Source organism: Mytilus galloprovincialis, chromosome 11, assembly GCF_965363235.1.
Source record: "Mytilus galloprovincialis chromosome 11, xbMytGall1.hap1.1, whole genome shotgun sequence".
Lineage (NCBI taxonomy): Eukaryota > Metazoa > Mollusca > Bivalvia > Mytilida > Mytilidae > Mytilus > Mytilus galloprovincialis.
Genome location: NC_134848.1, coordinates 70,795,476 through 70,807,534, shown reverse-complemented (window position 1 = coordinate 70,807,534; position 12,059 = coordinate 70,795,476). Strand labels below are relative to the sequence as shown.

At 31.7% G+C, this 12,059-nt stretch overlaps 1 protein-coding gene across 1 annotated transcript; it reads left to right on the top strand.

Moving 5' to 3' along the window:
• The first annotated feature begins 1,500 nt into the window (after positions 1-1,500).
• On the top strand, positions 1,501-9,157 carry LOC143052731 (small ribosomal subunit protein eS27-like). The gene is made up of 4 exons (XM_076225835.1): positions 1,501-1,636; positions 3,088-3,196; positions 3,452-3,562; positions 8,724-9,157. Exons 1-4 carry the CDS (start codon positions 1,631-1,633, stop codon positions 8,750-8,752), a joined length of 255 nt encoding a protein of 84 aa, XP_076081950.1. The 5' UTR covers positions 1,501-1,630; the 3' UTR covers positions 8,753-9,157.
• The last annotated feature ends 2,902 nt before the right edge of the window (positions 9,158-12,059 follow it).

Here is a 12,059-nt window from a genome sequence, read left to right as displayed (position 1 = left end):
TATATAAACCAGAAATTCCTCCTAAATATTTTTGTTCAGGTATAAGAAAATTTAATATTATTCATTGTCAATTACGAAACGATGCAAGTAATTTAAATTCTCACTTGTTTCATGATTTTTTGACAGAAGAACCTTCCTGTCCTAAATGTTTATATAAATGTGAAGACAACCAACATTATTTTTTTGATTGTCCATTATACACTATTAACAGGATCACACTCCTTGATAAACTGTCTGCTTATGGAGTTGATATTGATTTAAACTTGATACTATTTGGTGATCAATCTATGAGTATTGAAGACAATGTGCAGATAGTTAAGGCTGTTCATGAATATATAAAAAATTCAGAGAGATTTGTATAATGAAATGTATTTTATAGTCCAAAACCAAATTAAAAATTAACTTTTACTTTGTATGTCTGTACTTTATATTATATTAAGCTCTTAGACCCGAACCAGCTGAAAAATAATTAAAATTGAAACAAAAGTATAATGAAACGACAGTACATCGAAATTAATATTATTAAAGCTAAAAAGCTATTAAATGCACCTTTATTTCTATATCATTCATATATTCAATTTGTATATCTTTAATTTCTTAAATCTATTTTTTTTTCTTTTATTATTAACATTCTAAATTCTTTTTATATTATTATAATTCTTTAATGTATCAATATGGTTACTACTCGTTGTCGTTTTTCTTCAGGTGCAATAATTTAGTTAAAATAAGTACATTATATCAAACATGTTGTTTTAAAAATGAGTTATTAAAGTTATTATTTTAGATAGCTGACTGGAGACCATTTAATTTAATGTGAGACCTCTAAATCAATGTTGGAGTATATAACCTAGAATACTAAAACTTTTTTTTCATAATTTTTCTGAGTTAACATTTGAAGCATTTTAAAATAGTCATACTTTTGATCTGAGTTAATTATTTGAAATATCATTCCAGTCAGCTAAGAGGTATTTTTGAAAAATTAATTCTGTTTTGTCTTTATGTTTGTGTATGTGTTGCTTTGTTTGTATGTAACATATTGTACCTTGTTTTGTGGAGAGGTCTTACATAGGCTATGCCTGTTGCCCAATCCAATTCAATTTATTTGAATAAAATATTGTTTAAACTAAATACTGTAACACACAAGTTATTCACGGTCTGAAAACTAGAAAAATGTTTGTTTTTGGTCACTTTTTTCCCCTAAAGTTATTGTACGGTAACCAATGTGTTTTCGGACGACGTCACGCAGACGACATCATACCAATGATTATAGTATACGATACAAAAAAAATTTTGCGGTCGTAAAAAAAATAAGATCAAATAACCTTTGGGAATTCAATTCAGAAGATTCGCGCCAATTTTATTTTTATGAAATGTATGATTATCTCCCTTGTAGAAATAAAACCATATCTCCTGCTGATCAGAAAATTATATATTTACTAATTTGTATACGTTGGATGTTATCAAATAATAAACTATGAACAACAAATTCCAAATATTCGACATAAGTAGTATTTATAGATTCGAAACGTTACAGCATTGCCTTTTGGTTGTGCAATGTAACCCGTGATATAGTAGATGTAAGCCCCGTATCGGTCTTTTTCAACAAGACTGCAAACGGAGTCATTGTAAAATGCCTGTGAGTGCTTAAGATTTCTATTTTTTGGTACATTTTGAACCCTGTTTCTAAATTTTAAGTATTGTAACAACCTTTAATATTTTCTCCTTGTTTTTATAGCGCACAATATGTGAAGAAATCAGACAAAACCAATAAAAATGAAGACTAAGCGACGATGTTTACAAATCGGTATTGCATATCTATTTATGTAATTATTGCTAGAAAGACTGAATGACAACTCAAATAGTGATAGATTTTCATTAGAAAATAGTTTTACAGTACAATTGTCAACCATGAACTGAAGTTTAATGTCGAAAGAAGCCTTTTTCCAAAATATAGTTGGTCCACGTGGGATAGATCACTAAAACGTGCCCGTCATTTATTTTCGTATTTTTTGTTTAGAAAATACCAGATCCTTAGATTTAAGACGTGGATGTTTAATTTTATATGATAGATTAAAAAAAAAATTAGAAATAAGTTATAAGCTATGACTAATAATTTTATGCATGCATACAATGTATTATATAGAGTAATGGACAACTCGTTCCATGGCACAGCCTGGCCAAAGACATGTTGGGTGGTTATATGATGTCTAATTTGTATATTTCACCTCTGTCAGGCACACCACCAAATAATTGGAGGTGAAATTTGCTATATACAAATGAGGGCGGGTCTTAATGACACCTCATCTTCACATTAAAAAAGTCATTATACAGTTATTCACACTACCAAACAATTCACTAATATTAAGTCAACTCGGACCTTAAAAAATCAACTCTAGTTTGTTAGGACAACGGCAAATGAAAGGCATCCGATGATTGTATACACCTGTATGTGACCAGATGACTGGACATGCAAATGTTCTTGACAAATTGCGACGTCTTAAAGGAAAAGTTATTGGTGTAGGACATCAATACACCTTATCGCTATTTGTCTGGTATTACTGACATCTCAAAGGTTCCTGTAAAAGTAAAAAATATGACTCCCATATTCAAAAAACAAGCGGCATATATTTTCAAATAATGCTAAGCCTAAGGTGTTATACACTGTATATAGTTCAAGATTCTCAAATACTGAGGTCAGTACTGAATTTACGTTTATAAGGAGATTAGTTAGATTTCAATTGACTCGGATGTATTAAAGCAATTATTGGTCACAAAACGAGTTTCAACAATTAGCAAAACCCACACTATATATAGTAGGCTATCAAAAAATGACAAAGCAGTACTGAGTCTTATTTATAAGAATAAAATCGCAAGAAACAAATATGACCGACTAAAACTTGTACATCCACAGAATAAGATTCTCAACTTTGAAAAGGTAATTTTGCATGGGTCGCACACACTGGACCTGAAAACAGACGTGTAACAGCACAACATACAAGTAAAGTGTTGAAACGGTTAATTTTAATCGATTTTTCGAAATGGTGATTTTATACCATCCCATATTAATGCAATTGGGATTTCTTTCAGCTGGCAAAAGATCTCCTTCACCCCTCTTTGGAGGAAGAGAAACAGAAATGTAAACTTAAAAGATTAGTGCAGAGTCCCAACAGTTATTTTATGGATGTTAAATGTCCAGGTAATATATATTTCATTTCAGTTTAAAGAGTAGTTTTGCATACATTTTATGTAGGTTTTATATCAAAACAAAATAAGGTTCATATCGGTACAATATAGCACTGACTGGTGAAAAAAATAATGGATGGTTCACATTTTTACAATAGTTAGGATTCAATATGTTACATGTCTATTGCAATCAAAATGTAATTAAATAAAATATTATGCAATAACTGGAGATGTTCCTGATAAATTAACCAATTTCTTTATCTTTCAGGGTGTTATAAAATCACCACCGTTTTCAGCCATGCACAGACAGTAGTATTGTGTGTCGGATGTTCAACAGTCTTGTGCCAGCCCACAGGCGGTAAAGCCAGGTTGACAGAAGGTAAGAATCCTATGCAAGGTTAATCATTAAAGATGACTGCTTAATGTGGCACAAACTTTTTCCTACTTCATAGATGCCAACCATTACGATTTTTCCGTAGTTTTTCCGATTTTGCGATAAAAACTACGCTATTACGGTCAAAGTCGAATAGTTACGGATTCCCAATCATCGACGTTCAATTTTGTAAAACGCAGATTTTTATCATTACTTTTCCGTCCTGGTCCAGTATTTAGGAAACGCCAATGTAATGCTTCCGGTTTCTCGGGAGTTATCAACCTATTGTTGGGTAACTAACTGACTTCCGAAGAGGCAAACTTGCATTTTATTAAGTAGCTTTCCCCCTTTCTCTACTTCTCCTTGACAAAACAAAAATGTTGGAGTCGAGAACATCTGAACAATCAATGAACGGAATACATACTACAGACAACATGTTAAATGACAAATTTTAGTGTACATCACTTTGCAACCACTCGTCAGTAATTTTTATTGGTAAATGCACGTTTATGAATGATTACTGAAAACTTTTCAAAAATACGGAAAATTTGATAGTTTGTTACTGATTGTGTCAAAAGGGGGTTGGCATCTATGCTACTTTGTCATATTTAGGATAACATAATGTGGTAAGAGTGGTATGCCAAAGTTAATCATGAGGACCTACAAAATATGGTGGCAGAACTATTTCCTACTTTGTTATACTTGGATTACATAATGGAGTAACTCTAATATAATTTTAAGTTACTTTACTTTCCAACATAAACAGTATTGACAAACCTAATTTTTGCCGCCAGATCGGACAAATAGACTTAAAGAATTGTTCCGATAGTTTGCAGTATGAAATGTTTTAGGATCAACAAAGATTGTTTGCCCTAAATCCTTATGTTGTATACAAACGTCACTTTATTTGTATATTTGATTGATGTAGTATGATTGCCAATGAGACAACTTTTTACAAAACCAAATAATACAGAAATGAATAACTACAGGTTATCGTATGTCCTTCCACAATGAGCAAAGCCCATACAGTATAGACAGCTTTGTGCAGTTCGTTTCAATACCATGAATATAGCAACAATTTGTAATCATTTGAAATGATATTAAAAGCCTTTCGACAAGTGAATATGATGACAATCTTTCGGGTCAGAATTTTTGTGATGACAACATACCCAACGTGTACTGATTCACTTGTCTATCTGTAGATTTTGATTTGGTATTCTAAATACATATGTGCCTATTGCAAAGTTTAAATAAATTGTTGTTTTTATACTGATTTATATATTTTAAAAATCGAAATTCAAATATCAGTCTTGTATGATTGCTTTTATAAATAAGAATCCGCATATTTTTAAAATTTATTTTAAGAAAATATAGGAAAACAACTTGTAAAATTCGAGGAACAAATTCAATCATGATTTATTGTATGAAATGAATTGTACTCTTTTATATATTGAATAAAACAGAACTATTATATAAAAAAAGAATTGGACATGTACGATTGATAGCTCAGTGCTGAGAAATTTTTAAACAATTCACACTTTCTGACATATTGACATTGATGGTTATATTTAGAAGTGTAACAGCATAATATAAGAACCAACCTAAAACAATTGGTATAACACTGTATGACTGGTCAAATCAATACAAAGCACAATTACTAACAAATGAGGTTGGTCATAAAACCCTTATTTCACTTGAATTGTCGTTTGTTTCAACTATCATGAATATAGAAAATTTTTATATCAATTTGAAATGATAATAAAATCCTTTTGGCAAGTGAAAATGATGACAATCTTTCGGGTCAGAATTTATGTGAAGACAACATACCCAACGTGTACTGATTCACTTGTCTAAGTTGTCTATATATATACATTTTGATACAGTATTTGTACATGTATGTGCTGATTTGCAATGATTTAGTTTATAGTTGTTTTGTAAATGAACTATTTTTATGAAAAAAAATATTCTATTCTAAGTCATGTTTATGAATGACCATTCTTGTATGATTACAATCAACATTTTTTTTAAAGAAATTTTTAGAAAATATATGGGGGGGGGGGGAGGGAATTGAATTCTTTACCTTTCCTATGTATAGCGCCTCAAAATACATGTACATACCCTGGAAGGTTTTTCAAAACATTTTCTTACATTATTGAAATTTAGATTGTTTAATATTTTGACAGATCATTTTTAAAACCTTGATCTTTCCAAACAAAAAATTACTTGTATTTGCAGTTTGACAAATTATAGGGTCAGGCCAAATAAAAAAGTATGTGTGGTTCCAGTTACATCTGAAAAAAAGTTAGGGTACATTGTAGGTAGGTAGGGATTTTTTTTTATTTTATGGGGTTTTTTTTGCATTGAGTCTATGGGAGCAACATTCTGACTTTAACAGTGCTTAATGAAAAATGACAATAAAATCTTTAGGGTAGGCTATTTTAAGCCTGAAAAGTAGGGATGGTAGGGTTACTGGAACCACACATATATTTTTATTTGGCCTCAGCAAAGGATGTTGGCCATAAATCCTATATTTCACATTAATACTTAAAGCAGTTAGTTTCAATTATCATGAATTAGCAACTTTTATATAAATTTGAAATGTTAAAATCCTTTTGGCAAGTGAATATGATGACATTCTTTCGGGTCAGAGTTTATGTGAAGACAACATACCCAACGTGTACTGATTCACTTGTCTATCTGTTCTTCTTGATACTATTGATATATAGAATTCTAAATACACCTGTGCCGATTGCCATGTTTTGGTTTTATGTATTCTAATATCAGTCTATATCAGAAAATATACAGAGAAAAAAAAACTAGCAAAAGTCAAGAATCCTGATTTATGGTATGAAATGAATTTCACTCTTTATATAATAAATAAATCAGAACAATTTTTAAAAAAGCTGATGGTTGAAGGCTGACTGAAAAGAAATTATTTAAACAATTCACACCTTCTGACATAAAATCAGTATGGTTATATTCAGAATTGACTGGAAGAACAACTAAAACAATTGGTATAACACTTATCTCCCCTTCCAATGTTAATTTCCTAAATGCTGATTTTGAGTTTTTCTCTAGTTATATTTTATGGGACTTTTTTCTGTGTATATTTAAGGCATAATGCTATAGATTAGAATGTTGCAATTAGTTTGAGGTTAAGTCTTAGTTTGACTGGACTATGACTCATTAAATCAATTTAAACACAAATACTAGAGACATAAAGTACGTTTGTACCTATCCGAGACAGCTATTGTCGAAGCCAATATCAATTAATTGAGATCCCCTATGCTGGAAGAAATAAAAAAACGATTCAATATCAGGAATTGTACATTTTCAATTCTCACAAAAAAAGTTGTGGTTCAAGTGAATATGATGATTATCTTTCGGGTCGGATTTTCTGTGAAGACAACCTTACCCAACGTGTACTGATTCACTTGTATATGTTCATAGCAATTAAATTATGTCTGTATTATCATGTTAAAATGCAATGATTTTGTCTGTTTGGCCAACAAGTATTTTCATCATGCATTTTCTCTGAAACTACATGTAGATCTGTATGATTTAAAATTTAGTCAGCAGCTTCATTGATTAATTGTATTCAAAAGTGTAAGCTCTGTAAGATCTGTCAGATACTGAAATCATGTTTGCAGACACATTTGTACTTTGATTTTTCGTATATAGTTTATAAACTTGGAATAAAAACACCAATATATCAGCTTATAAGCAATTGCATACACTTGTAGTACTGTAAATATTGTCTGTCATTATATCTGCCTCATTTAATTCTTTGTTATCACATTTGTAGTACTTTCTAATTGCACATGGCATTTTTATTCCACTCAACCTGTACCTAAATTCAATCTTACTTTTAAGTGAATGTGATGACCATCTTTCGGGTCTGATTGGCTGTGAAGAAATAAAAAACGATTCAATATCAGGAATTGTACATTTTCAATTCTCACAAAAAAAGTTGTGGTTGAAGTGAATATGATGATTATCTTTCGGGTCGGATTTTCTGTGACCTTACCCAACGTGTACTGATTCACTTGTGTATATACATATATTTGTGTCTCCTGGCTGTAGTTGTGTGTTATATACATATAAGCAATTGTTTTTCTGCACATTTATATTGTTAATTATTAGCTGAGAGTCCCCTTATGAATGTATTTTAAGAGTGAGTCTTCGCTTTGTGTCAAGTTTCTAATATGTTAAGATTCATTTGCATATAAAAAACGATATAAATTTTCCCTCGAATTGTAAATAACATTTTCATTCCACTTGACCTGTAAATTCAAACTTACTGTTAAGTGAATGTGATGACCATCTTTCGGGTCTGATTGGCTGTGAAGACAACCTTACCCAACGTGTACTGATTCACTTGTCAAGATTTACTGCACAAGAATTATATCTGTGTATTGTTTGTTTTGCATCAGGTCAAATATTAAAAACCTACTAGCTGGTATTAAAGAACGGTTAAACAAAAATGAAAATAAGGAGATTTAAATTTGGTATAACAACTTTCTTGAGATAATTTAATAATTGCACATTGGCTGACGTGCAGTAAATAATGTGGAAATAAAAAGTGAGTCTTCATGTGAAGACAAACATACCCAACATGTACTGATTCACAATATACCAGAAAATCGAAAATGTAGACTCAAAGTCTGTTTATGGTCTCAAGTCTGTTTCACAAAAAATCTTATGACTAAGTTTGATCGTAGATTTATTGAATTGTTCATGACTATGGATGTCTCTTGGTCCTAATTTTTTTGTGAAACCAACTTCTAGTAATCATTATATATACCAATGAAATTTCAGCCTCCAAATTTGGGAGGTGTGTATCAATACTTCAAAACTAAATAATCATGAAAGGTCTTTAAATTGTAACATGAATTGATTGTTTAATCAAGCACACAGAATCTGTACTTGAATAATAAAATTGCGAAAAAAAATGGAGGTATGTGTCAAAGAGACAACAACCTGACAAAAGGGCAGAAAACGTGTGATGACCACCAATTGATCTTAACGACACAGCAAGAAAAATCTCGCACCAAGAGCTGGGCTTCTGCTTTCCCCTCAACAAAACGTGTACTAGTTCAGTGAAGTGAACCATTTAATAAGATATTTTTCTCCATATTATTTAACGAAATGTTTTGATTTGTTTCAGGCTGTTCCTTCCGAAGGAAACAACCATAACTTTGTGATAAACTGAGTATGTGTGCTGGAGAGGAGAATTGGTGTGTGTGAAATACCTGTGAAGATTTTGTACAAATGATAGAAGAAGATTTTTATTTATGGATCATTCTTGTTGATGATAAACTTTCAACTTTAAACTATTGATTATGATTGTCATTATTACTTACTGTACTGAATTGTGAAACTTGTCATTGTTAAATACTTTTATGTATTGTAAAACACTAGAGGCTTTATTCCATTCACGTTATTCCAAGTTTCCTGAAATGATTATGTAAATATGATACTAATTATTGAAATAAGAACTAAATTCAGTACAGAATCATTCATTAGTCAAATGCTAATTCTGCTATGTTAAAGCCTGGACATTATTGTGATAATAAAATCTTTAGGTTTTCACAAACACCATATTGTAGTTGTGTTTATATTACCTTTTGACCAGTTATACTTTCAGTTTTGATGTTTTATGCCGTTAAATATGAAAATAACCCGACCGTCAAAATGTTGAAAACCTGTATCTTATAATAGTGCATAGCCCACCATAAAAGGCAGTTGTGTTTATATTAACTTTTTGACCAGTTATATTTTCAGTTTTGATGCTCATGACGTTATAATATAAAAATAAGAACATAAGGTACGTTTGCCAATGAGATAACTAGATCACTGAATAGCTTCAACTATGAGCAAAACCCATTACTATTAATGATGCAGCATCAACTATAAAAAGGTCCCTAAACAACAAATGTAAAACAATACAAAGAAGAAAACTAACGATCTGATTTATGTACAAAACAATGAACTAAAAACAAATATGATATATGATATTCATTTCGGTTTAAATATACATATTCTCCAACCAAATGTTTATATGAAACTTAAACAAAATGCTTATAACCTCAAAACAGATCAAGTTTAAATTTTGGTGGCTTCACTTTTGTTGTTTTAGAGTTATGACCCTTTACAAATGGAAAAATTTGTTTCCGTTCTCTTACCTTAGTTTGCCTTAACCAAATGTTACGAAACTACATAATACTTATTACCACAATTAAAAAACCCAGATCAATTTTGAAATTTGGTTGGTCACTTGTATCGTTCTAGGGTTATGCACCTTTACAAATGGAAAAAAATGTTGAATGTTTGGTTCCCATTCATTAATTTTGCTTGCCTTAATCAAATGTTATGAAACTTCTGAACAATGCTTACTAGTATATATAATTATCACAAAACACATATCAAGATGAATTTTGGTGGTATCAATTTTACTGTTCTAGACACGTACTCCTTTACAAATGGAAAAAATGCTGATTTTTTTCGTTAACATTCTCCAACTTAAGTTTGGCTTAGCCAAGGATTCATAAACAATGATAAAGTACATACAAGTCTTCATATAAACCAGAGTGAACACGCTGAAATTTCTCGCCTTCTTTACTTATCATTGATATCATGTTGATGGTCCTAAATATAAAGCTTTATTACAACTGTCACACAAACAAACTAACATTTACCAAGAAAACTAAACATTGACCAATGAACCATGCAAGGCAGGCATGTTCAGCTAAATAATTCTTCCATACAACAAATGTAGTTGACCTATTGCTTATAGTTTAAAAAAAAAGACCAAAACACGAAAACTTAACACTTGAGCAATGAACTGCGAAAATTGGGTCAAACTCAAATAAAGCGTGCGCGACTGACATATAGATCACAAAATATTTTTATAACACCAAAAATAGTTGACCTACTGCATATAGTATAAGAACAAAAGACCAAAACTAAAAAAATAACTGACTACTGAACCATGTAAATGAGGTCAAGGTCAGTTGACACCTGCCAGTAGGACTTGTACACGGTACAGTCCTTTACTACACGGAATATACTAGACCTATGCTTATAGTATTTGAGATATGGACTTGACCACCAAAACTTAACCTTGTTCACTGATCCATAAAATGAGGTCAAATGAAAACTGGTTGGCGGGCATCAGGACCTTGCACGGTACGCACACACCAAATATAGTTATCTTATTATTCAAGGGGTACAATCAAATCACGTGATGGATATACACACACCGGAAGTTACAGTCGAACTCGCCGCTTGAAAGGTTAGTAGTTGCATTTTCTTGTTTATATCATTAAATTTTGATTAATAAGTTGGTACACCGAACGTCGGATAGTATGTAGTTTTAAAATACACGCTTGTTTTTGCTAGAAAGCGTGCAGTTATTGCAAACACTTCGACGGTGAAATTTTGGAACTGTGTCGAAGTGTTAGCATTAACTGCACGCTTTCCAGCAAGGATAATTGTGTATTTCAAAACTAGATAGTATCCTACATTCGGTGCACTACGTTATTTATTAAATTTTATTGATATAAACAAGTAAATACGACTACTTACCTTTCAAGCGGTCTGCTCGACTGTTACTTCCGGTGTGTGTATATCCATCACGTGATTTTGATTGTACCCCTTGTTATTTATAAGAGAGAATTTAACATTACAAAAAAACAACTTTTTAGCTCACCTGGCCCGTAGGTCCAAGTGAGCTTTCCACATCACTGCGTCTGTCGTCGTTAACTTTTACAAAAATCTTCTCCTGAAACTACTGGGCTAAAGTAAACCAGACTTGGCCACAATCATCATTGGGGTATATAGTTTAAAAAATGTGTCCGGTGACCCTGCCAATCAACCAAGATGGCCGCCATGGCTAAAAATAGAATATAGGGGTAAAATGCAGTTTTTGGCTTATAACTCATAAACCAAAGCATTTAGGGCAAATCTTTCATGGGGGTAAAATTGTTTATCAGGTCAAGATCTATCTGCCCTGAAATTTTCAGATAAATCAGACAACCCGTTGTTGGGTTGCTGCCACTGAATTGGTAATTTTAAGGAAATTTTGCTGTTTTTATATGACCGCAAAAATTGAAAAAAATTTGGGTCGTATATTGGTATCACGTTGGCGTCATTGTCGTCGTCCTAATACTTTGTTTTCGCACTCTAACTTTAGTAAAAGTGAATAGAAATCTATGAAATTTTAACACAAGGTTTATGACCACAAAAGGAAGGTTGGGATTGGTTTTTGGGAGTTTTGGTCACAACATTTTAGGAATTAGGGGCTTAAAACGGCCCAAATAAGCATTTTCTTGGTTTTCGCACTATAACTTTAAGTAAATAGAAATCTATGAAATTTTGACACAAGATTTATGACCACAAAAGGAAGGTTGGGATTGATTTTGGGAGTTTTGGTTCCAACAGTTTAGGAATTGGGGGCCCAAATAAGCCATTAACAACTTATGGAGAGAAAAAAACATGCTTC

Excerpts from the sequence above, each read along its gene's own strand:
- LOC143052731 (XM_076225835.1), top strand. Across the intron at positions 3,197-3,451 it reads TATGGATGTTAAATGTCCAG|GGTGTTATAAAATCACCACC; the intron begins GTAATATATATT and ends TTTATCTTTCAG. Across the intron at positions 3,563-8,723 it reads TAAAGCCAGGTTGACAGAAG|GCTGTTCCTTCCGAAGGAAA; the intron begins GTAAGAATCCTA and ends GATTTGTTTCAG.